At 44.3% G+C, this 26,570-nt stretch overlaps 1 protein-coding gene across 6 annotated transcripts in view; it reads left to right on the forward strand.

Moving 5' to 3' along the window:
- The window catches only part of SH3PXD2A (SH3 and PX domains 2A), a 388,224-nt gene that overhangs the window by 238,185 nt on the left and 123,469 nt on the right, over positions 1–26,570 (forward strand). For 4 of the 6 annotated variants that reach the window (XM_048856158.2, XM_048856161.2, XM_048856160.2 and 1 more), the window contains one exon: positions 7,322–7,350. In XM_048856158.2, the coding sequence (XP_048712115.2) occupies positions 7,322–7,350 (29 nt within the window). Of the gene's footprint in view, positions 1–7,129; positions 7,154–7,173; positions 7,351–26,570 lie in introns of those variants that run through there. The other 2 variants (XM_048856165.2, XM_048856162.2) reach the window with 2 other exon arrangements.

Consider the following 26,570-nt stretch of genomic DNA (forward strand, 5'->3'; position numbering starts at 1 on the left):
AATTCCAACTGCGCAAGGATTAAAGTAAAGCAAAAATTGAGAAGTTCTTATGTGACAGTGGAGCCCTGTCCTATGTGTGACTATAATACAGTCAATATGTAGTCCTAGGGGCAGTGGATTTGGAATCATGCTTTGTCTAAAAAGCCCCAGAGTGAATGTCAGTTTGGCTCTTGAATAAAATCAGTAAGGAACAACTCAAATTTTAAGGCAGTTCTCAAGGCAAAGGTGGTGACACTGTAAAGCGTAGGAGAGAGGTATTTTGGTGTATTGTGTTTTTTTTAAATAAACTTTCAAATCTGATGTCAATAGCATTGAGAAAATGGTTCTAAGAACTGCAGCAATCGTTGATAATCCAATATGCAAACCATCTCAACCTTCAGAAGGGGGAAGTTATTGTTCCTGTTACTAAGTTACTGAATGGAGTTCAGTGGTTTTGGCGGTCTGCCAGTTCATAGGAAATTGAATGATAGTTGGAGTGGTTTATTTGAAATGACATCCATTCTATAGTGCCAGTGACTCCCCACAGCCTCAAAGGCTCATAGGAATTAAGGAGCATGGGAACATAGAGGCCTACAACATATTTAAACAAGCCTTGGCAAAAGCCAGCAAATGTGAACTGATTTTAATTTATGTATTCATGTATTAAATGCTCTGGAGGCTACAAATTAACTTCCTCCACTTGGTGTCTGCTGCTGTTTCACCTCCTTTGGAAATAGAGATGACAAACACTGCTAAATGGATTGGTTTCAGAGTAGCAGCCGTGTTAGTCTGTATCCGCAAAAAGAAAAGGAGTACATGTGGCATCTTAGAGACTAACAAATGCTCAAATAAATTTGTTAGTCTCAAAGGTGCCACAAGTACTCCTTTTCTTTTTAAATGGATTAGAAGATTGTTTACTTTCCCCGTAGCTTCTATTTCTGCTAATGAAATACCTGGTCTGTCACTTCCCACAGCAATACTCCATAGTGAATTAGTAGCTATTAGGAAAGGAATAGATAATAAGACAAAAAATATAATAATGCCAGTATATAAATTCATGGCATGCCCACACCTTGAATGCTGCACGCAGTGCTGGTCATCTCATCTCAAAAAAGATATATTAGAATTGGAAAAGTACACAGAAAGGCAACAGAAATTATTAGGGGTATGGAACAGCTTCCAAACATGGAGAGATTAAAAAGACCTGTTCATTTTAGAAAAGAGACAACTAAGGTGGTGGGGGGTGTGATAGAGGTCTAGACAATCATAAATGGTGTGGAGAAAGTGAATAAGGAAGTGTTATTTACCCCTCCACATAACACAAGAACTAGGTGTCCCCCAATGAAATTAATAGGCAGCAGGTTTAAAACTAACGTAAGAAAGTACTGCTTCATACAATGCACAGTCACCCTACCAGGGGATGTTGTGAAGGCCAGAAGTATAACTGGGAGATAAGTTCATTGAGGATAGGTCCATCGATGGCAATTAGCCTATAGGATCAGGGACGCAACCCCATGGTCTGGGTGTCACAAAATCTCTGACTACCAGAAGCTGGGACTGGACAACAGGAGCTGGATCACTCGATAACTGCCCTGTTCTGTTCATTCGCTCTGAAGCGTCTGGCACTGGCCACTGTCAGAAGACAGGGTACTGGCCTAGATGGACCATGGCATGGGCAGGCGTATTATGGCAACTATTCCCTGCACCTCACGCTTTACGGATGTTATTTTCTCTGGTCGTGGAATAACATCACGGTCACAAGTCTGTACTGAATGAATAGAAGCGGGGCCTTCGTTTACTGATTCCAAGGAGATGTCTACGCAGCCCGCAGCAGGGAGCCGCCCAGCCTGGGTCACTAGACTTGGGCTAACGGGTCTTGTGCTAGTGTTCCAAGAATAGTGGTGTAGACAGTGCTATGAAGTTGCGGCTCTGTCGAGCAAGGCAGAGAGGCTCGCTGCCTGGATGTGTCCTAAGAGGACTTGTGCTTAAAGAGTGATATATGCCCATTACTGGAGGAACCCCATAAAGTATTCCATGCCATGGTACCCTTCAGAACAAGTGGGTGTGGGGAGGGGAGGTCTATAGGTGGTGTGTCTGTGCAGAGCAGTCTCTTCACCTCCAGTGTATCAGAGACGTGGTCTCCCTCGTCCCTGTATGTACCACCATGAATGGGATGAGGCTGAATAAATGGCAGGGCCATTGGAGTTCTGCTTCCATAGACCCAGTTAGTAAGAATCTGTGCAAGGGAAGCACAGAAAGTCAGTGACACCCATTGCAGACTCTCAGCTGGCAGAGTGGCTGTGGAGGGGTGAACTGCATCCCTAAAGCCAACCCCTTGGTTGGGAAGGGTGTTGGTTTTCAGACAATCCCCTTACAGGACAGCTGTGTAAAACTTAATTGCACAGTCTTCATGTGGGATTCAAGAGAACCCTTCCAAGGCCACATACAAATCAAACAATGAGAATCATGGCTGAAAAACACGGAAGATCCCTTCTGGAAGCTATATACACTTTCAGTCTTCTCAGCAGCTTACATTTATTTTTGTTCACACTTTTATTGACTCAACTCTAACAAGAATCCTCTTTTGTTATGCACCTTTCCAATTGTGATGCTAAGTAGTGCTTGTCTATATTTTTTATGATCTATAATTGACTATGGCATGTAAGTCAGTCTCCAAAGAGAGGATGATTGAACAGGGTGATTTAGGACATTTAGCAGAACAGTGTCCTTTCCTGGGCAATTAAAGAAACAATATTAAACTCCTCCTTGGCAGGCGGTTTTTGATGCAGGGCACAGTTTGTTTAAGTGCTTGATGGTGTGTTTGGTGCCGTACAAAATGCAGGAGATGATGGGGTCCCTGCCCTGAGGAACTAACAATTGAAATAATTATTATGAATGTAGAATTTTCTTATCTGTCCTTGGGCATAGCCCTGCACTTCAGACTTAGACCAAGCACCGTCGGAGGTTAGTAAGGGTGGGAGTGCTCCTACACTGTCAGTAGCCAAGAAGGGGTATGAATGAACAGCATTTTAAAATTAGACATGGAGTCAGATGTTGCTGCCGGGCAGCTGCTGCTTGTAAACAGTAAAGAGGGACTTGTCTCATGGGAGGTTAAAGAAGGAAAGAGCGTATACAAAAAAGCATACTACTTAAGTAGACTGATCATTTTCTTTGCCCCTTTGGTACTGCAAGGATTGATATTTCCACTAGAGCTTTCTCCTTCACAGTGAGGAGGGCCGAGGACACTGGGCTTTGGGCTTTCAAAGCCTGTTTGGGAGAGATGTTGATTTTGATTCAAGTTCCATTTTATCTGAACCACCAGTGTTCAGGAGACTCAAAGAACAGGGATTGGTTCTGTCCCAGTTCTGTGGGTGAAATTCACCCCTGTGCAGTGGGCCAAGACAGAACATACGTACTTTGTAAGATCTGAGGGCTGAAGGGAACTTTAGAGGTCCAGAGACTTCATACTGGCCCTCTGGGCAAGGCTGAATTTCACCTATTACAGGAAAACCAAAGTCAAAACCTGTTCAGCAAAACCTACACCAGGATGGCTGGTTTCTGTGTCCATTTCGTCTGAGCCATGAAAATATGGGGGTTAAAAGAAAATGTTTTTATGTAATTATTATTTTATTTCTTCAGGAAGGATGGTCTTGTGATTGAGGCTCTGGACTGGGACCCATGAGATCTGGTTCTGCCCTGAGCTCTGCCTGAGATTTCCTGTGAGACTTTGAGCAATCACTTTATTCGGCTCCCCTTCGGCAAAGGGGGCCATTAATATTTTCTTTGTCCCATCTTTTGTCTGTCTTGTCAATTTAGATTATAAACTCCTTGGGGCAGAGACTCTTACTATGTGTGCGTGGCACCCCTAAGACCGTGGGCCCCGACATTCAATTATGGGCTCCTGGAAATACCGTAACACAACTAATAATAACAATAACAGAGCACCGTAAGAGAGCATGGTGCCTTAGCAGGCACATTAGAATAGCAGGTTCCCATGACCTGCCGCGTACAAGCTAGGACACTGCTCCTGCAAATGCTTATTCACATGGGAAAGCGTGCATGAATTCAGTGAGACTATTCACACACATAAAGTAACCTTTTCCAGGGTTGGGACTTACATTAGACTTAACACAACAAGGTACGGCAATAAAGAAAGCGTAGCGGAGGGGGCTAAGTGTGAACATGGACAGGGTTGATGTCTAAGGGGAAGAAGTGAGTTCTGGGGAGGAATCTGAAGGAGAGTAAAGTTGTGTGGTACACTGGAGCGAAGAGGCCATTCCGGGTGTGAGTGCTGGGGTGATGGAGGAGACCAAAGGAACATCAGTGTGCATTGACATAGCATGAGACACGAGCCAGGCAGTAAGGGGTGACTAAAGAGACATGGAGCCTGATTCTGATCTCACACTGATGTAAATCAGCAATACTTAGTTGGAGTTGGTGTAGTAACACCAGTGTGAACCTGGTGCAAGTGAGAGGAGAATCAGGCCCACAGTGCAGGTGGGACTAGCAGTGCAGGGCCTTGAAGAGTTTGAATATACAACGGGCCCATGTTCCCTAACAACCCTGCATCTCCATCCCGATTCCATAGTGAGGCCACAGACGCCTGTTTTGTTTCTTCAGTCTGTTGTAATGGATGCTATTACAAAGGGATAAATTCAGCATCACAGACTCAGTCGTGCACTGAAGTCACTGAGCGTGGAAGATCCTGAGTGCACCTGACAGGACCAGTCCTAGCAACTTCAGTGCAAGAGGCAGGAATCAGGAGAAGGGACCAAAATGAGCACTGGGGAAGACAGACTTGCTTAAATTCAGACCACTTTGACCATTAGCCCGTATGCCATGGGAATATCATATAAAGCAAATGCACGTCTGTTTGTCTGATTCTGTGTGAAATCTGCCTCCAGTATGAAAGTCCCTCCAAGAGATGCATACAGGGTCTGCGTCTGAGCTGAGGCTCCTCATTGGCACAGCTATCGGGATGCAGCTTAGAAGAACAGGGTGTAATGGTGGCCCAAAAGGAACTTTAATTGACAGTTGCTGCCCACAGCTTCCCCTGGAACTAATCTGGAGCCCAGAATAGATGGAGTGTGTAGTGCGACTGCCCCACAGTATGACAGTGGGCACTTGTGGGAATTCCTGGGGGTGGGGGTGGGATATATGGCGTATATGGACTATACCACATTCAGAACCAAGGATTCAGGACTGGAGGTGGGCAAAATTTTCATAACCAAAAGGAAAGATACTTGGAATTCAGGTTTTTTCACCTTCTAGTTAATGACTCATGAAAAATGTGTAAAAATTTTGTGCAACCCAGTCATTTGTTTCCTGTGTCCCCCTCTGTGCTCAGTCCACAGAGTGTGAATCTGTTACACCTCTCTGCTTGTGAGCCTGGCTGTTTGGTTTGTGCTGTGGAGACTTTCCTGTGTAACTCCAAGGAAGCTCTGGTTCAATGCCTGTACGGCACTCATCACTTTTGCACACCAAGAATGGAGTGCAATGGTGGCCCAAGAGTAACTCTCACTTATAGGAGCTGTCCACAGCTTCCCAGGGAGCATATTTATATAGCGTTTGCATATTCGCCGAGCCAAGCAATAGCATTCCTAGTGGCCAAGTGGAGCTCTCAGAGCCCACCACTGAATTTCATTCGCGGACACTCCTTGACAATCTGTATCCTTGTTTGATCTGCACTGCAGCTTGGATTGTCTCAAAGACCGCAGTGGTGCTGGTTGGCTGCTTAGAGGCCTCCCCAGTCCGGAATCGGTAAAGAAGGGCCCACTGTCAAAACCGGGTGGGCGAGTAGTAGGGTCTGTGACGAGGAACTGATTGGTAGCTGCTGTTAAGCACTAGTCTGCGTGCCACAGAGACTCCTAGCATGGCAGCCTTGACCACAGTGGGTGTCATGATGAAAGACGTGTAGCTGGTAGGCTAAAAAGGTAATTGAATAAAGGAAAGCTTGGGTTGGCATGTACCTTAATGGGCAGCACAGAATAGATGAAGTACGTAGTGCTCCAGCCCCCTCCCCACAGTATATCCCTGTGACAGTGGACAAAAAACAATGTTGCTTCTGGGCAAAAACCAGTTGGTTTATGAACGATAGGGGCTTTGCCTCAAATACAATTGAAAAAATGACTGATGAGAACACTGTTTCATAGAAATACGTGAGACTGGAAAATTTGAAGGGACCCAAAAAGAAACTGGGATTTTTCTTCTTCTTCACCAGCAGTAAATCCTGGCTATCCAAATGTCCTGGGGGTAGATCCAAAACATTTGGGAAAACCAAATTCATTTCTATGCACATTTCTGATTTTAGGGAGCATGCCAACATTTCAGATTATCAGATTATCTCCCAAATATTCTGAATTTTGCATAATCAGCATTGGGATACTTGGTGTTTCCCAGCTTTTTTAAATGTCCCCATAGAATACACAGTGCTGCACAAGAGAGAATAAACAAGCCAGTCGCTACCCAAAGAATTGACAAAGACCTCAGTCCTCCAGTGGCATCTGTAGCAGGCAACCCTTGGTTCCTGACTACACATCCCGTTTCACAGTCAGTGTTTAAGAGACAGATACAGATAGGACACTGGGAGAGTGGGAAGAAGTAGTTACCATAATTAAATATTTTCCACCCTCATTCTAATTCTAAAACAATTTTTTCCAATTTCTCCCAGCTCTGTTCAGCACTTTCTTCCTCTTTTCTGTGATAGCAACTTCTAGCACTTCCACATATTATTCTGTGAGCAAAGGCACTAGCTTCCTTCAATCTGTAGATCCAGAAGAAAAGCCACATTATCCTGAAAACAACAAAAAAAGAACTAAGTTTTCCTTTTTAAAGAGAGGACAAGTGTTTGACAGAGATAACCAGAAGGGGCTGGGGTTTATGCAGATATTAATTAGCATTTGAAATGAAGGGACTGTGAGCAATGCACGATATGCCTATAGCAACCGCACCTTTGCAGAAAGTGTTTGACTTGTAAGGGAATGTAATGGGTTAATTCAGCAATGGGGCATTAAATACTTTGTTTTAAAGGGGGGAAAATGACACTCTTCTCCCCTGCTTTGCTGGTTGTAGATGGTTTGCTCTGTCTTGGATCACATGGTCCATTGACCTCCCTAGTGCTGCAGAAGCACCAGCTGCTGCTGCTCCTGGTGCTGATGAGCTGCTGCTGATCAGGGTGTATAAGTCTGTGTGTGTCAATGCCTTGCAGCCTTACCCTCCAGTTTAAAGGAGGGAAAGCAGAGGATGAGCCCTTGAGTGTAGGGGTGGAAGTCTGGGAAACACCCTTTTCTTTCCCCACATTCCAAACACTAACCATGTCTATCTGTTGTTGCCTATTTTTCAGGGAATATGGATCCTCAAAAAGAAAATCAGGTAAGAGACCAGATTCTCCATATAATGCATGGCTATGTAGAGAGATTTTTAAGAGCCTTCCATTTACCTCCTGTTGCATGAAATTGTATGGTGATTTGACTCTTTCCTGCACAAGACGGTTGGAGGCAGAGGCATCAAACAGACAATATAGCTGTGCAGAGAGAAAATTGCCTTTTATATTAAACTGCCTTTGAAACAAAAATGACTAACCCCCTGCTAATTGCACTTATACAGAGCTTTCTCCAGTCCAAGAAGGCAGCTGCCTTAAATTTAAGTCCTCTTTCTGCTCTATTTGTACCTGCGCATGATCCAAGCACTGTCAGGTTTCTTTATGGGGGAGTAGGGATACTATTCTCTTTCAGTTTGATCCTTATTTTGTGGCCACCCGCTCTGCCAAGTTGCCTCTCCTGAGGGATCCTGTGTTGTGCTTGAAATAGTCTTGCCTTGTGAGTTACCTCAGTGTGAGCTTTGCCCCAAACTTTGGGGTATAGACTGGTTCAGAGGCTGTGGTTGGGGTGTCTGTTTTGTATCCTAGCTGTTACCTTTTATAATTCCAATCTGACAATATAAATGACCTGAGGAAGAGTTGGAAAGCTTCTCTTTTTTGCCAACAGAAGTTGATCCAATAAAAGTTATTACCTAACCTAATATAAATCCAGTTCTCTGTCTCTCCCTTCCTTATGGCCTGCAGTGATATTTTTTCCAGGCAGTTTTTCAAAAGTGACCTATAATTAGGGGTTACTCAATTTGATTGCCCTAAACTGGAGGTGGTAGGCCTGGCTTCGGAGCTTCTGAGCATCTGCAGGGAGTTCTGAGTGCACAATACTACTGAAAATATCAAGTGTAATGTATCTCAAACTAGGCACCCCAAATCAATAGTTACTTCTGGAAATGTTGGTCTGGGTGTGGCCTTTCCACCCCCCCCCCCCAAGTGGTATTATGGTAGTTCCAAGTTCCCTACCTACCATGCAGACCCCTTGGGAGTAAAAAAGGTCACACTCCTCTCAGAGAATGGCATTGCTTGGATTGATTGGTCAGTTAAATTATGAATGATTTATGCTGCCCTTCTGCAGTAAGCTAATACACTAATGGGCTGCTGCCACCTGGCTCTGCTGTCCTATGGATTCACTGGTAGTGCTGTGTGAAACTGCCAGCCTGTTGCCTACACAGGCCTAGGATGGAAGTGTTAGTTAGAATCCCTGCTAGGGAATTAAGCGATACCTTATGCTTATGGTGGAACCAATGAGGTACTGGCTTGCTGTCATAAATCATAGCATGCGTGTGGCAGTTTATCATTCTAGCCCTCTACAAAAACTGTATCTGGATTATATTGTATCTGAAAACCTCTCCCACTCTAGAATAAAATTATTACATTCAACGCCCCTTTTAGCAACAATATTAACCTAACTCTAAGGTGCCACAAGTACTCCTTTTCTTTTTGCGAGTACAGACTAACACGGCTGTTGCTCTGAAACCTAATATTAACCATGTGATTTAAGTGGGCCAGTCAATTCTCTTTACACCTTAGGAAGTAGGTTAGTAAATGGCATTCTCCCTTTATCGGTAGCCTTGGATTTCCCCATCTAGTTAGTGTTAAAACTGGGGTTCAAACCTTGCATTCCTAGCTCACAGGCCCAAGTTGAGATCACTAGATGATATGTTAAGATACATACTTTATCTTGTAACTCTGGTCTCTTTCAGACTTCCATAAAACATAAACGTATATGGCAAAGATTAAGGCACTCCAGGACATGCTGTGGTGTTTTTGTTTTTGTTTCTCTCCCTTCCCCACCCCCCAAAAGTGACACTCAGGTTGAAATTCCAGGTTTAATTTTTTACATTTTTAGATTATTAGAACATATCCAATGTACCGGTCACTTTTTGCTGTCGCTTCACACTGCATTTCTCATAGATTGGAGGGAATTATTTTCTTTAGCTAGTCTGTTTCACTTCGTGCACGAACCCAATGCTGCAATGTTTGGGTTGCCAATCTTACAAAAGAAGAATTGTTTACGATAAGCGTTTCCATTGCTCATTAACCAAGGAAATGCTTCTTTTGAGCTTCATTGTTCACAAGCTTGTCTTACAAAACCTAAATTTTGATAGATCTCTTCAAAAAAAAGTCACAATTAAGAAGTTGTTTAAAAGCCCTCAGCAAGCCTCTGTATTAATACAAAGACGAACACGAGGAGTCTGGGGCAAGCATTGCTGTGCCACTTTCATTTCATAGGTGTTGGCCATGCCTGCATTATCCATATTCAGTTAAAGTGAACGCTTCTTTGTGAACTAAAGAGCAACTGCAGCTTGTGTGTTTTGAACACTGAGAAAGGGCCTTGTCTTAAAAAGCCCCAATTAAAGCATGCCTGTGAACAATTAGATTTTGCAGAGACTTTGTTTTTATTTTTAAAGTGGGTCCTTGATACATCTGACTATTAGTGGCAGAAGCCAGGAGTTCTAGACTCCTAACCTTGAGGTTTCACATCCTAGGAGTCTACTTGTTTCTGTTCTAAATGTCACACTGACTTGCTGTGTGACCTCAAGCATCTCACTTAGGTCCGGTGCCTAACTCCTGTTGAAATCAATTGGAATTAGGTTCCTAAATATCTTTGATCGAGGCCAGTGGCTTTCAACATGTGGTCCACGGACCCCTGGAGATCTGCAGACTGTCTAAGATTTCCAAAGTGGTCTGCATCTCCATTTGGGTGAAAAGTTGAAAACCACTGATCTAGGCCTTTTTCCTTGAGCTGCACTCCTCCTCCTTGGTGTAATTCTGTCATTACTTACACTAGGGAGGAGTTTGACCCTCTGCCTCAGTTTACCAGATTATACAAAGGGAATGATACTCCTCCTTACTAACAATTGGGTAGGTAGTTAGAAAACCCCTCTCCTTCTCCCATCCTGCCGCTTGGGAATGGAGGTCCGGGCTGGTCGCTGCGAGCTCAAAGAGGGAAACCGAGCAGTAGGACCAACGTATCCTGTAACTTCAGCTACCATTTCCACCTTACCCCTTCTTTGGGGAGCCACAAATAGGATGCCAATGAGTTGACGCTCTCCTGAGTCCCTGTCCAGTCAGAGCTTTGAATTCTGTGTCTGTGTGTGTTTCACCTTCTCCCACTCTCATTACCCAGCTCCCACCTTTTGGTACTAAGCTCCCCAGGGGGTATGATAGCATCGCTTGTTGGCCCTTTGCTTCAGTTCCTGCTATTGATTCTGGTGTATGATATTGGTTGATGCTTTTTGATGTTGGGGTTTGGCAACGTTCTGGGATTCCCTTTTTATTGCTACACCGTAGTTGAGGAGGTACCACTTTCTGGCAAATGTCTCTGTGGCCAAGGGTGGCACAAAAATGCTCCGTTTTCCCCTTTTCATGTGGCTGAGAGCACTGTCCAGACGGCTCTCCCAAGGCGCAAGAGATCTGGGCACGCATATGGCATCAATTTAATGTACTGCATTTGGATTGATAGTGTGCAAATCTGTTAGAACAAACTGGTTTAACTTTCTTGGCGTTTGGAATGAATTGGGTTCTTCATATTAAGAACAACAAAACGAGGTAAAATGCTCATACGAACTCACTCTGACATGTTGACTTAATTACAAATAAAGTATGATCATCAGACTCCGTCTGAATATAGTATCCTCAAAATAATGAATGATTAAAAATAACTGTGTGGGGTCTTTTGACGGCTTTGTTTTTTTTAAAGTTTTAATCTCCACATTAAATCTCTTTACGAAGTCAAGGAAATTTTCACTCTAACCTTTGTCCCTCACCACTTTAAAACAAATTGGTAAACTGTATTTTCAGAGTTAAATATTATGGAACGGAGACTGAATATTACAACTTGTGGTCACTTGAGCTAACTCAACTAACCTCATGAACTGGCTAAAAGATGCAGCTAGTGAGAGAATTGTTTAGCTTGCAATTACATTCTTTCCTAAAGGCACACCTCACGACAACATTTGAACAGATAATAGGACAAATAAAAATAGTTTTTATTGCATATGTGGCCAAATTCTTTAAGATGACAAAACTGCTTAAAAACATGCATTTAAAAATCAGCTCTTCCCAATAAGTGCAAAAAGCACATATCCCTCCCACAGCATGGAGTAAAAAAATATAAACAGCCCTCCAGCAAAAAATGAACAGTAAACAAGTCTTGAGGCTTGACTAGATGGTGTGCTGTAAAAAGGCTTTTAGCCATGAATGTTAACTTATGCACAGTGTGGTCCCGCTGGAATTCTGCAACTGTTGCATTGGGAGCACTGATACAAGTATGGAAGACACAATAGGAATTCTCTGAATGCCTGGAGACACCACTGACGGCCGCTTCCTTTTTCAAACACATGCTCATTATTCAGACCCCAAATCAGCCCACACTTTGAGGGGGAGGGCAGGGAAGGGAGATTGGATGGGTTCAGAACTTAATGAATGAATGTTTGCCCAGCTCTTAATTTTCAGACACTGGCTTTAAATGTGTCTCTGTGGTGTTCTGAACTGACATGCAGCTTCTTTGCACTGGTACAGGAGAGCAAGAAAGTGACTTTTATGTTGACGCTGTCTGTTTTTTGAGCTACATGCCTAGTGTGTGGCTTTATTATCACTATTTGTTATTTTATTATGGAAGCACCTAGGGACCTGTCAATGACCAGAATCCCATTGTGCTAGACGCTATATAAAGACAGAACTGAAAGGCAGTCCTTGCCCCAAACAGGGTCCAATTACATATGCTCCAATCCTGCCATCAGATCTGCATGGCTGGAACGCCACTGAAGTCATTACGGTTCTGTACAGACAGAGACCTGCCTGCATGAATCTGATTGAGAACCCCTGGTCTGGATCATGCAAACTTCATTGCTCTCTGACCCCCTTCTGACAACAAAAATTACTACACGACCCCAGGAGTGGGGACTGAATCCTGAGCCTGCCTAAGGCCCCATTGTCCTGGGAGCGGGGATGGGGGTAGGTCAAAGCCAAAGCTTGAGTCCCACCACCCTGGGCTTGGAGGCCAAAATCAAAGCCTAAGGGCTTCAGGCCCAGACAGGGCCTGCTACCTGAGCACCATTTCCCGGGGATGAAGCCCTTAGGGTTTGGCTTTGACCTCAGGCAGTGGGGCTTGGGCTTCCGCCCTGGATGGTGGGACTCAGGTTTCGACTTTGGCCCCAGGCCCCAGCAAGTCTAAGCAGTCCTGGTGACCCCATTAAAATGGGATTGTGACACACTTTGGGGTCCTGACCCACAGTTTGAGAACTGCTGATCCAGACTGAATGCATCCGATGAAGTGAGCTGTAGCTCACGAAAGCTCATGCTCAAATAAATTGGTTAGTCTCTAAGGTGCCACAAGTACTCCTTTTCTTTAGACCTAAACTAGTAACCTTTGCTCTTATTTGGGATATGCATGCCTATTTTGCAGAATATCAGGTGCAATAAATTGTTTCTGAACTGTTCGGTTGGGAGGAATTAGCTGTCACTAAACTATAGCAGCCTTGAAGGACTGTCATCAATCGGTGCCTAAAGGGCACCAATGCAACTTCAAGGAATGGAACAGGTGGGCACATCCCATGTGTTCATAATGGATGATCCCTATTAGGTCTCTCCCAAGGCACTATGAGGCAAAAGGGGAAGGAATTCCTTTGTACATCCAAATTTCCATATTCCCAAGTATGAGAGAAGCAGCTGACATCCATTATCATTCAAACAGGCACCAGTTCTATGCAGGTGTCCCGTTTGGCTTTTTTCTGAAGCAAAGTAAGGATAGCATTTTAAATCTGTTACTGGCTATTTGCACACAACATTACACACAGCAAATTAGGTTAATGCATTATCCAAACCCTGCAATTTCTCATCTGTGCACTGTGAAACTGCTTAGGATGAGCTGGTATGCTAAGGGTTAAAGTGATTTAAAGCATTTGTAGGGCACATCAGTTCCCTATGGTGGTGAGTAAGCTAAGAGGAGCTATTCTGTTGTGTGGCTGGCCAAAAAGAAATTTGAGATTCCTAGGGTAAGCTGGTCCTGCCCTTTTCCTCTTGCTTGCCTCGTGCCAGAAGCTGTTGTTGGACTGTCCAAGCCTCATAACAAAAGCATCTGGATCCTGGCATAATCGGTGGCTAGGGGCAAGAGGAAGCTGGCATGAACGTCCGAGTCATTCCATAATGAAGGCTCCATTTGGCCATAAAACTTTGGCAAGTTCCCTGAAAGTGTAGTTGGTTAACCTGCTGCTTGCTCAGCAATTAGTCCTAGCTGTTTGGTATCACACAGTAGGCTTGAACGCAGTCTGTTTTTATAGGGTTCATTTCTATCCTAGTATCATGGTTCAAGATGTCACTTATGTTAGGAGAGCCAAATATTTATGGCTGCATCAGTCATGCAAAGTTGTGTTGTAGGGGTTTTTTTTGTTTGGGTGTTTTTGAGGATAAAGCTCAAGAAAGCAGAGGAAATTTTTTGTTTTTGTTAGTTTTGTGTTTTTTGGTAGGCAGACAGGATTTTAAAAAACATTCTTTAGGATGAGATGGGTGTTGGCTGCGAATATAGCAATTTGCTTATAAATTTTTATCTGTCTGTTTCTGATGCTGTTACAATAAGGGTATTGATGCTTTGAACTTCTCTTTCAGTACGGGTGAGCATTTCAAGTGTGAAACTTATAAATAAATAACTTGCTGTATAAACTTTATTTACAATTAGGAAATGAAAGAAACAAGTATGTAACATCCACTCTAGCAATTTAAGACTATCCATATGTACATAGAACTTTTGACATGAATTTAAAAAGCCCAATTTAAATCATGAGTATTCTAAATTGACTTTAATTTTAAAATGGTTGTAAGTTAATCCTAATGTTTATTCACCTGGCTGCAGATGGCTTGAAAACAATAGCTGTGAGCATTTTACCCCTGTTGCTTGAAATGAGGCGTCTACTTGGAAGAACTAATGAAATCAGTGTAATAACACTTTAATGCCTTGTTTGGTTTTGTGTGGAATTTCTGATCTAGGGTTGTGGATGGAGCCTGAGAACCTTGCCATCAGCATATTCCTCCTCCACATGCGCACCTCCCCTTCTTCGCCTACCAGACTGGGTCTGGGGTGGAGGGAAGCTTGGGACCTCTGCTTGCAGCGGGGTGGTGAGGTAGGGGCGTCTACCCAGCAGGATGGGGCGGGGGGTCTCAGGGCTTCAGCCCCACAGGGCATGTCTGCCAGGGCACAGGGCTTCAGCAGGAGTGGGGCTGAAACCCCAAGCCCTGTCAGGTGCGCCCCAGCTCTTAAACTTCTGAGGATTGTCATATGTGGCTCGGCGGGTCAGTAAGTTTGGCCACCCCTGGCATATGTGTTCTATGGACTTAATCTAACCTCTAGTGTTTCTCAACTGCCACTTGCTGACAGTTAAGCACTTGCTCCACTAGAATTGAGTTTTGGGTGGTTCTTTTTTTTAAATGAAACTCATCTCAGGATATCTTCTTCCTGTTAGGGGTAATAGGTATAAATAACATCCATGGGGAAACTTTTTTCCATTCCTCTCTCACGCACCTCTTCTCTTCATCTTCTGTTCTATAAAATCTCTTTAATGAGAGGTTCTTGACTCCTATTTGAATTGTTCTCTTTGAGGGCTTTGGGTGATGGTATGGAGAATATGATTGTAGTAGGCTAACATTTCTGTGCTTAATCCTTCATCGCTGTTACAAACCAAAGATCCACAAAGGGACGGAGATGGCTCTGTGAGTGAAGTTTTCCTATAGTCCGTACATAGTAGCTGATGCACAGTAGGGATAAGGGTTTTGCTACACTGGAGCTCTCCTTTTAGCTTGTGTAGTGGAAACCTGTTTTGTTTAGAGTTGAAGTTGAGTCTAGCCCTAGCTTGCTATCCTTGTGATCTTTACATGGGAATGATCAGTTTGTAGTCATGGAGTCTCAGTATAGATTGATGTCCAACTTCCTTTGTTCTTATGGGTGCTGCTCCCTTGATAGGATCTTGAACAGGGCTGGCACTTGGGATAATCCTATTAGTAATAGTCCTATCATAGTTCATTGTTGATAGCCTATATCTTTTATTGCTGTCCTAACTGGGACAGCTCTAAATGATCTAACACTTGCTAAATTGCATCTTAGGTTTCTCTAAAGAGTCCCATCAGAAAGTTGATTAGAGTGGATGAAACACAGATAAGTAACGGTCTTCCCTGGGTCTGGGATTTAGGTCTTCCCATCAGGATGGTCAGCCCTACCAGTGAATACATCTAGACCAGGAATCATCTGAAACATCTACCTCTTAATCAAATGCAATTTCCTTTGTAAATGATAGGTTAAAAAATTGAGGATCACTACTAAAGTCTGATGTGGGAGGAGAAAGAGGGAGTTAGTGTTTAAAAGCAAAACTGAAGGCCAAGTCTACGCTAGGCAATTAAGTTGGTCTATTCACATTGCTCAAGGATAGGAAAAATCCACACCCCGAGCAACGCAGTTACATTGACCTAACTCCCAGTGTAGACAGTGCTAAATCAACAGGAGTATTTTCCCGCCTATATAGCTACCACCTCTTGGCGGTGAAGTACCTACGTCAGTGGGAGAACCTCTTCCATCGGCACAGGTAATCTCTTCCCTGTAGCACTACAGCGGCAGCATTTGAAGTGTAGAGCTGCCCTCAGTCTTGCTCTGCTACTCCCCCTCCTTTCACTGTCTCAAACTTTCCCCTTCCCTTGTTGGGGGTGGGGGGAACCTCTCCCATTGGAGAGGAGTGTTTCAGGCTAAACAGGTGAATTTGAGAATTGAAACACCTAAAATAGCAAAAATAGAAAATATTTTGTAGGCTGAAATCTGCTTGAGGATGCATCAGTGTCCCAGGACCATGTAGCTCTGGCTTTGTGTTTTAATCTCTCCAAGACTTCTGCAGCCTGTGACATGGATCACTGCAGCCTCAAGCACATGCTCACTTTTGTGTCTCCATAAAACATGTGTGCACAATGACTGCCTGTCTTCCCTATGTTGTGGGAAAACAATGCAGAAAGAGAGATGGTGGGCTGGAATTCATGGTGTGCCATTTGGTCTGGGTCAGTGAGGATAGATGGGCTGCTCAGTCTTGTCAAATGGAATTTCCTAACTTGCTCTTCAGTTGTTGATCTGACTTGTTCCAGTAATTTTTGAATGTTGTGAAGAAATAATTTGTCCTAGGATTAGCTCCTTGGCTACATGTAGCCATTGTAATCACTGTATGGAATTAATAACAAAATCCAGCAGGCGCTGCCAGAATATTTTTGTCCAAGTGTTTCTCTTTATTTTAAAAATAGTGCAGCAGGCAAGGAATTAATGAGAGAAGGGATTTGAAAGTGTGCACAACCAGTGCCAGATAGCACAGCAACATACAAAAACTAGTTGGGTTGAGCAATATTTGCTTGGTACTGCAAGATGGTGATTGCCAATGGGATCTGAGGGTGCTTGGCCTGTCTCAGGTGTTCCGCATCTATTGGCATCAAACGCTGAGGCTCAGATCTCAACTGGATGTAGGTGCCTAACTTTCATTGAAATCAGCAAGAGTTTTATGCACCCTGTCATTTGAGAGTCTCTGTCTAAGACCTTTGTTAATCACAGAAAAATTCTTGGTCTCAGAGAACCTTTAACAGAATAGGTGAGTTTGTGTCTTAAGTTCAACTTGTTCTTCCGGTTTCTGGTATAGCTATCCTGGCCAGGGCAGATCCTCTATAGAACTGCTCAATATTGTCCTCAGGCCCTTGGTTTCAAATTCTTCAGTACAAACTTTCTGAGGAGTACAGTGAGTGACCCTCCTTCCGCAATTTACAGTGGATGCCCTACTAAGTCTGAGTTTGCAATGTTGGAGCATTGTGGCTTTAGGAGGAAAAATTTCAGGCAGTCTATTCAGTCTTAGTGCACTCAGTGTGTGATCTGCATTACTACTGTTCAGTGGAGATGTGGATCTATTTAAGCAAACTGGCACATTCAGAGTCCTGTCTGCAGTAATTCGGTGCAGGGAAACTGATCCTTCTTGTATACCAGATTTTAAACTTCTTGGTTAAATGAGATGTTTTGGCCATCTGCCTGAGGCTACTGAAAACACAGGCACTGCTAGGATATCTTTTATTTCATGTCACTTTAGTTTGCTCCTGACACAGTCTGTGGCCTGCTGAATATACAGCATCACTATCTTCTCCTGGGTGGCCCTTACTCCATGGGTTTTTCCATTTCACTGGTGGGAGGAGTTGGGGACTAAGACAAGGTAAATGTCTGTCCCCATTGACTGAACTGTGCACAGTAAAGCGAACAATTCTAGGCAACCAGGTTCTTCTGCAGCTAGTCCTTCTCCTGTCTGAGGAGTGAAAAGGTGTGTGAAATGGGAGAGGCTCAGGGAGTGGGATGGAGGAATCATGGAATGCAGACTTAGTGCTTGGATACCAGTGAGACAGACGCTGTTGCAGAGAGCCTCAAACTCCATGGATCTGTTTAGAAAGGAAGCTTCAACTTCATGCCAACTTGTCCATGGTGCTCCCTTAGGAATCCTATCTAAACTAGTGGAGACAAGAGTAGCAAGTTCTTACGTCATAAGACCATAAAATTCTTACATAGTATCTTGAGTGCCTTCCTACTGAGCATCGAGTGATGTGATGAGCATCTGTATGCGCTACAGTTGTAGCCGTGTCGGTTCCAGGATATTAGCGAGACCAGGTATGTGAGGTAATAACTTTTATTGGACTAACTTCTGTTGGTGAGAGAGAGGAGCTTTTGAGCCACCCAGAGCTGTTCTTCATGTGACTAACATCTGTCCCATGACTTCTTGTTTCTCTGATCCTCTCTCCACAGGGAGAATTTGTGTGAGTGGTTTGGGATATTTTTCTTTTTTGTCTACACTGTTCTGTGTGTATTGAAATATGACAAGCATTTTGAGCAGAAAGCACTGAGGCTCATGATGGCTCTTCATTCCTGTGGAAGTTTGTTCCACAGTCTTGGAAAGTTCTGCCTCCCGCACAGATGAGCTTTATCCTTCATGGTGGAAAGTTCCATTGTACCAGAAGAGCAGAGTTCTCTACCACCAACTCAATCCTGGAGCTTTAGATGTTTCTTCAGCTCTCCTGGGCCCAAGCCACTGAGGGTACATCTGCACAGTCAGCAGCAGTGAGCCTCCCAGCCTGGGTTGGCAGACTCAGGGTTGCACTATTGCACTAAAAATAGTTCTGAGGTCCACCTCTCTTGAGCTGAAATGTTTATGCGGCTGTTCTTAGTGCAGTACTGTGACCCTGAGTCTATTGACCCAGGCTGGGACGCTCCCTGCTGTGGGGTATGTCTATATAGTCCACAGTTCCTTTAGGATAAGGACTAAAACCTTGATCTTAACTCCCTTCTCTCTACGTTGGCTTCCCATAGACAAGGGCAGGTTCGATGTGCTTGCAGTTGCCCATGTTACTGAGAAGTACTATATCCTTCTGTACTGGCTGGAATTTCCTAAGAGCTGAGGTAGATATGAGCAGAAAGCTTTCTTTGCTGTAGTCCAGATGGGAGGTGTCAAAGGCGTACATGCAACAGACATTGGGTCACTGTCTGCCTGGTTAGATAAGAGTCTTCTCAGCCTTAGAGAGCAGACAGCATTGTGAATGAGAAATCCAGGTGCGCTCTCAAACTGCAGGTGGATTGAAGACAGGGGTGAAAGTAAGTTAAAGGACTTACTGGTACACCAGAGTCCTGAGCAGGGGGCATGGCCTTAGCCAGAAGAGGCATGGCCTTAAATCCCTGCACCCTTTAAACCTTTAAAGGGCCTGGGGCTCCCCTGTGGTAGCAGCTGCCGGAGCCCCGAGCCCTTTAAATCCCCATCTGAGCCCTGCTGCCCGAGCCCTGGGGTAGCGGCGGCTGGGCTCCGTCAGGCATTTAAAGGGCTCCGGGGCTCCAGCTGCTGCTACTGCCCCGGCCCTTTAAATCCCCTCTGGACCCCCACTGCTGCTACCCCAGGGCTCAGGTGGGGATTTAAAGGGCCCCAGGGTGGTAGCGGGGGCTGGAGCTCCAGGGCCCTTTAAATCCCTGTTGGAGTCCTGCCGCCACCCCAGGGCTTCGGCAGCAGGGCCTAGACAGAGATTTAAAGGGTTTGGGGCTCCGGCAGCCGCTACCGCGCCAGCCCTTTTAAATCCCCTCCGGATCCCCGCCGCCGCTACCCCAAGACTTTAAATTGCTGTCTGGGAAAGCCGGTCCCAGTACAGCGCACCGGCTCTTGCCGGTGTGCCGTGCCGGAGCATACCGGCTTACTTTCACCTCTGATTGTTGGAAGAACACACCCACTAAAGGAGACTGCACTGTGGCTGTGAAATTCTTCATAGTGCTTTCCTCTGCCCACCGATATCTGTCTCGCTCAGATTCAGATTCAACCTGCTGCTCATCCCTGAGCTGATCTCACCCAAACACTGGGTCGTCTTGGTGGTAGTGGCTTGGCTGTGTGTATATGGTGAAAGATGGGTAGAGCTGTGTGTCATCTGCATATTGCTGGCACTTGAGGTCCTTGTCCTCTTACTAGTTAAACTAATGGCTGCATGTAGATGCTGAATAGGACCAAAGAGAATTGATCCTTGTGGAATTTCATAAGTGGGGGGTGGGGAGAAGTGGCAGAGGTGGAGCTTCGCGTTGCTACTCTTTGGGTATGTCCCTCCAGGAAGGACCACTTTCATTGTCTTTCCCTGGGCCCCTGCCTCACGTGAGATGGCAATATCTCATGCTCATCAGTGTCAAATGCTGCAGAGGGACCCAGGAGGAGGAGCATGGATGAATGGCTGTCCTCTATTCACTGGCTACAAGAGCTCATCTGTCAATGCCACTAAAGCTGTTCTTACCCCACGACCTAGCCTGAATCCAGGCTGTGCTGAGTCTAAGCTGGGAGAGATGTAAAGTGTGGCTGTTCATTCGAGGGGCAGTGGAAAATAAGGTTGGATTGTCTGTCTACGGATATGTCTACACTACCAAAAAAGCCTGCACCAGTGAGGGTTCAGGCCCACTGATGCAGGCTTGGGCTATGGGGCTCAAAGTAGCAGTGTAGATGTTTGGGCTCAGCCTGGAGCCTGGGCTCTGAGACCCACCTCCTCCCCCACTGGGTTTCAGAGCCAAAGCTCAAGCCCAAACATCGACACTGCCATTTTTAGCCCTGTAGCGGGAGCCCAAGTCAGTTGAACTGGGCTCTGAGACTCACTCCCATGGGTCTGTCTTTGCAGTATAGACACCCTTAGTGTTTGCACTTTTTCATAACGCAAGCGTTACTGCCCCAGATCGGAACATTGGCCTTGTACTCCATCTTTCTGCAGTTATCAACACCTAGCTCTCCAGAGGGAGAGACACAAACCTCTCCAAATACACCTGCTCTGTTGTGCAAAGCTGTAGAGCTGGCATTGCCTTCTCCTCCTTGGCAAGGGATGGGCATTTCCCCCAGATTAATGCTATTTCCTCTTAGCTTGCATAGCTGTCAATGATACTGATAGCCATAAAGTTATCCAGATTCTCTTTTTAAAAATCAGGCTCACCACTTGGACCCTAAAATGGCAACATTATCAATGCCCTTGAATCTGAATGCACACTAGCATAATGTAGCAACCATATGGAGAGGGGAGCCCATACTCACTGTTGTCAGACAGCTACTTGTGATTTAAGGTGACCAGACAAAAACAACATAATCCTGCAGATTTTCCAGTTTCTCAAATTGGATTAGGATGGTCTCTTTAGGATTACACACAAAGTGCATAATGCAAATCAAGTCTAAAAGCAAATATTTAGGTCTTAATTTCCTTTAATGTGCAGCTTGATTTCTCAGTGAAGACAGTAACTGAACATGGTCACTAAAATACAGATGTTAAACTAGGGCTGTGCTTCCTTTTCTACAGTATGTAGAGCACATGATCTGCTCTTGCTCCATGTCTTCGTTTAGACTTTCTGGTAGGGATTTTTTTGGTTGCGGGTTTCTTCCTTGTAAGAGTTTGCTACATAGATAATGAATTTCTGAGGCACGCTTTGGTCATGTGAAAGCCAGCTGTGAATATTTTTCCAAGCTGTTTGTGTGTGGGTCTAATATACACTAGGCAGTTCAGTTTACGTGGCAAGTGGAAGTTATTTGAAACCGGTCTGCAATCAGATGTGGGGGTGGGGGTGAAGCGGGGGGAACCAGTGTTTTACAAGATAGCAGGCTACTGTTTGAGGAGGACAGATGCGCTTTTGGCTGGACAATACAAATAATCATATTGTTGGGAGTTCTGGTCTCGCTTCTTGCAACAAAATCTATATTGTATTTTAAGAACAAAAGATGCTTGTAGACCAGAGTAACAAATGATCCCAGCACAACCTATTTGAGACAAGGCTAAACTCAGTAAATAAAAGACCAAAATGTAGCATTCCTGTAATGAGTAATACAAAATTACTTTGACCAAGGTTTGCCTGATGTTTCATCAGCAAGACTATGTCTCAATTAAAAATCTGACTAATTGATTAGTGATATAGTGTGTCACTAGTTTGTTAGTTTTTAGAGTCTGCTTACTGGTTTAGGACTGCTGGGCTCTGTTCTTCAGTAGATTACAGTTGGAAGGCTAGCATAGCCATCAGTAGGCCTTTCCTTTATTTAAATAAGTTGGGGTTTTGGGGGTGGGGTTTTTTTGTCAGATCCTGTCTCTTTTTTTATTTTTATTTTTTGAAGGGCATATATGTGCTTTAAACCACTATATTCCCCCCCCCCCCCGCTTTTTTTATACACTAGACTCTTGTTTCATTAGAATAGGACAAAAGAGAATTCTGAAACCCTACAAAACAAAAGCATATGGCTGTGTCTACACAGCAGCTGGGAAGTGTCATTCCAGCTTGGATAGACGTACATGCACCAGCCAGTTCAAGCTAGAGCCTAAAAATAGCAGCCTGGCAGCAGTAGCAGGGGCAGCAGCCTGGCCATGCCGCTTCTTTAAGTATTCGCTCTGGCTGAGCGTGCATGTGTGCAGTGTAGATCTGCCCTTAGTCTCGCTCACCTGCTGGAAGTTTAATGTCCCTCTTTTAAAGAAGCTCTCTAAAAACATGCATGTGCCTGTACTGCTGAGGATGGCTTTTAAACACTTGCTTTGCCATTGTTCATGCAGCAGAAAGGACTAAATGCAATGCATTGGCTTTATTACATGTAGAGTAGGGTGGCAAATGAATTTTTCTTGCCAATGGAAGTTTGTGTATTTAAAAAAGAAAAGACCCTTATTTGTGCTGTAGTGGGAGGCGCTCCACCTGGACACCAGGATGCTGCAAACACTGAACAAAGAGGTGGTAGAAAACTTGTCTGGTGTAAATCTCTGCTCAGAAAAAGAGATCTCATTGGTTAATGTGATATAAATGGTGTAATTAGTTTGGTCAACATGGTGTGCTTTGGTTTTGATTTGTTTTTAAATCCCTATATTCCTAGCTTTTCTCCTGTTCTTTATTTCTTTTTCCCCCTTCCCCCACCCCCCATCTCTCAAGTAGAGCACAACCCTAATGACACTTGACTAAAACTCCTGAACCCATAGTGTTCAAGTAGGTTCAAAATCAGATTAAATCTTGTTTTTGCTTGTCCTTAGTCCACCTGTCTTGACATTATGTAGACCTGGGTTTCAGACCCTGCAAGAGAATCTGTCTTAGTGCCCATGTTAACAGGTTTTCTGTATCCTTTTGTGAACAACTTGGAGGCAAACAATAATTATTGCTGAAAATATGGACACCAGGGTGAAGCTGGCCAGGAGATGCTCTATTGGGGTTGGACTTGGTATACCCACTTTAGTTACAAAGTCTAACTTGAGTAGAAATGGGCCTGAGCTACAAAGTTCATGTTTTGAACAGTGTTGTCTCCTGACCTTTATTTTTTCTCTTCTCCCTGCTGTGAGCATCTAATGTAATAGTTTCCTGAAAATTAGTCCATCTTAGTAGCTTCAGTCAGTTCTTGCTGATTTCTTTTCTTCCGCTAGTAGTATCTGATAACACAAAAAGAAGTGACCGAGCAGAAGGAGTGGCCAGGTTTGGATCAGTTGCAGGTTTATGAAGGATCACTGCCAGCTGCTAGACTACCAATGAAGCTTTCCTGGCTCAAGTGGTACATAACACTGATGGCCTGTGTACAGCCTTCTTCTGTAGGAAGTTAGTCATTTTTTGGTTCAACTTATACCCTCAAATTAAAACAAACTAACAATGATGGGGTATGTGTAGGAGGGATGCTGGGAAGGTAACTGGTATTGGAATGAATGGATGTGCTTGCAACTGGGATGCTATTGCCCCATGGTCTGAACATCTACTATTGATCTTCTGAAGTCCAGGAACTTTTCTCATCACTGATTTCAATGGGAGCAGGTTTAGGCCTGCTTAGAACACACCATTGGCTAGGAATTGTTGGTGCTTGCCCCTTCTCAATTTCCAAATGCCAGCACTTGCCCTTAAGTTTGCTTGTATGTACTTACTCAGCAGGGGATACTCATGCTGATTCTTCCCCTGCCTGACTTTGGGTGTGCAACTTGTCAATGGCAAGGCCGCCCTAATATTCCTTGCTGGTGTTTTTGGGGGCAGGGCTTCGTGATGGGCATTTCTAGTCTATTAATAATTGTGCATGTGCGAAGATCTTTAAACTCCAGTGACATGTAGGGGATTTACCTTTTGGCTCCAGTGTTAAAAGGATAATAGGCTCTTTAATGTGAAGATCTCTGGCAGTCGGACTCTCTTGTTGAAATTCAGTACAGGAAAATTATAGTGCTGGTATGCTGCATGTTGAGAACGGCTGTTTGCTGCTGCTTACAGCACTAAGAAACCCTGGAACAGCTAATGATGAGCAGGAAAAAGAGTGCAAATGAGTTTCCTTATTCCACCTGTTGCTTTCTCTGTGGCCCTTCAGTGGATTGACTCCCAGAATGCGCGCTGAGATTACTCCTGTCTTCCTCAGCTTTTATCCCTACCGATGGTCTCCTGACATGGCTGCTATCCATACAGCAAGAGATGATTGGTTGGGGCTCCTCTTTGGAGATTTTAGGTGCTGCTTCAAAGAGACCTTACTGTATGAAGTGCTGTCAACCTCAGCTTTGTCCAGCGATAGGGAGAGCCGACATTGCACCATCTTAATTTGAATTGGCATTCTTTGTAGTCCAGCAGAAAAATCATGGATGAGATGGGAGACTCCCTATGGGAGCTCTGGGTCTACTAATGGGTGGCCTTATGTTTCCTCGAGAGCAATCAAAACCTGTTGCCTTCCACTGTGTGCCAAACAACATAGAAATCTTCAGATTAGGTTGTAAAGTCTTTGGGGGATGGGTTGTCATTTTTTTTGGTTGTGTTTTTTTTTATTTGTCGTGCTTGCAGCTAGGTGCTGTCCAAACATGTCCCTGGCCCACAACTAGGGCTCCTAGAAACTACTGCAACACAACCAGTAACAAGCAATGACCCAAATGCCCCCAGAACTTTAGGAAAGTTCAGGTTGGTGGCTCATCCCTGCAGTTAGGCCCCTCTCTAATGCTTCAGATATTCTCTGGCTTTTGCAGAAAGCCATGTGAATGTAGCATTAATTTATTTGACGACGCCTGGCAAGACCGAGCTAAAAGACTAGCTCTATTGAAATGAGACCAATTGGGCTGTATATTGTAAGCTTAAAGGGTCATAACCCAGGAGTCTCAGCCCGTTCCTCCTCCCCCACCACCAGTAGAAGAAACAACAGAAAAGCCCGTCTGAAAGGCATCAAGAAGGCTTCTGGTGAACTCGGAATAAAATCCGCTGCTGTCTTTCAATCTGCCATGGCAACTAGTTTGTTTAAATCTTACGAGCATCTTCTCTCTCCCCCCACTCCTTGCCATTCTGCACCTGAGAAGGCAGAGCTGACCTGTCCATCGACCAAGGCAGCAATTTGGATCGGGCTGGCGCTCAGCAGCCGTCTCCAGCAGAGACGTGCCTCTCCTGTTTCACTGCGAGTTCTGTGAAATACATCTGTGAACTGAAGGGGAATCTTTCCTAATGCTACTCACAAGCCGCTCCGCTCCGTCGCTTTGTTCTTAAGGAAACCAAGCCCATAAATTTTTTTTTTTAAAGGCTTGACCCCATTTGAAATTGCAGCAAAAATCCCAAGGAATAGGATGGGGAACAGGATCAGGCCCCAAATGTATTAGGAGTGGCTTGCATTAGCAGGCAACTTTAACTTCTCTTCCAATTGATGGTTCTCTCTAAGTCATGGGTGCCTAACTGGCTTTCAGCAACGTAATGGAAGGGAAGCAGAGGGAAGGAACTGAGGGGGTTGTTCATTTACCATTACCAGTCTCATTTGAAATTGACGACAAGCCCGGTGCACAATTCCAGTAAAACTCTGCCCTAAAGGGAATCCCTGGGCTGTTTGTTATGGCTTTTGTTTTGCTGGCACAGTTGCAGAACTCTCCAGCTTCTGCCTCCCCAACACTCTCCTTGTGAGGCTGCATGCATCACTGTGGTCTTTGCTATTTTTGTTGTTGTTTTTGGGGGGAGGTTTAGAAGCTGGGAGCAATTAGAGCCTTAAGCATCTTGGAATTTTAAAAAAAAAAAATCCCCAAGCAGGCAGTTTGGCGCAACACATCTGCTTAGCATTAGAGCAGCTGAAATATGCTAGCTGTCTCCTCCTTTAGCAGCACTCGGATTTGTTTCTAGCTGCTGTCGAGCTCTGTAATGCCAAGGAAGTGCTGATCCTTTTTTTTTTTAACTTTTATTTTAATTTTTTTGATGCGTGGGAATCCAAGAAACCGAATTTCTCCTTCAGTTCTTTCTTGTATTCAGTCTTGCATCAGCCGCTGGAGCCAAGAGGGAAAAGTTGCTTTTATTCTAAAAAGCTATCCTACATCAAATAAGCGTAGGGTGCTATCCAACTGTATGAAAAGCTTGGTTAAGTACCAAGAGTTACTTCTGAACTGGTGGTGCTCATGTACAAGAGCCACCAAGTGGCTCCCATTAAGTTAGCTCTGCTGGAGCACATAGCTCCAATATAACTGTAAGACCATGATAGTCATTTCCTTATGACAAATATTTTTCATCTTCAGCTGTTTTAGTTTCCAGTGTTGGCTTGGCTCAGTGCAAACTTTGTTTGAAATCCCCCTTCTCTTCTGCCCTCCCCTGCCTCTTTGGATGAAATAATTTTGTTGCTTTACTTAAAATTCTGTCACCTGTGTCTGTATGTCCAGAGTAACCTGCATATGGCAATAGGTTTTGATGTATCTAGGCATCTTAATGTCACTGGATGTATATGCACAAACTAGTAATTAAGACAATCTC

The sequence above is a fragment of the Caretta caretta genome, chromosome 7 (assembly GCF_965140235.1).
Source record: "Caretta caretta isolate rCarCar2 chromosome 7, rCarCar1.hap1, whole genome shotgun sequence".
In the NCBI taxonomy this organism is placed as follows: Eukaryota; Metazoa; Chordata; order Testudines; family Cheloniidae; genus Caretta; species Caretta caretta.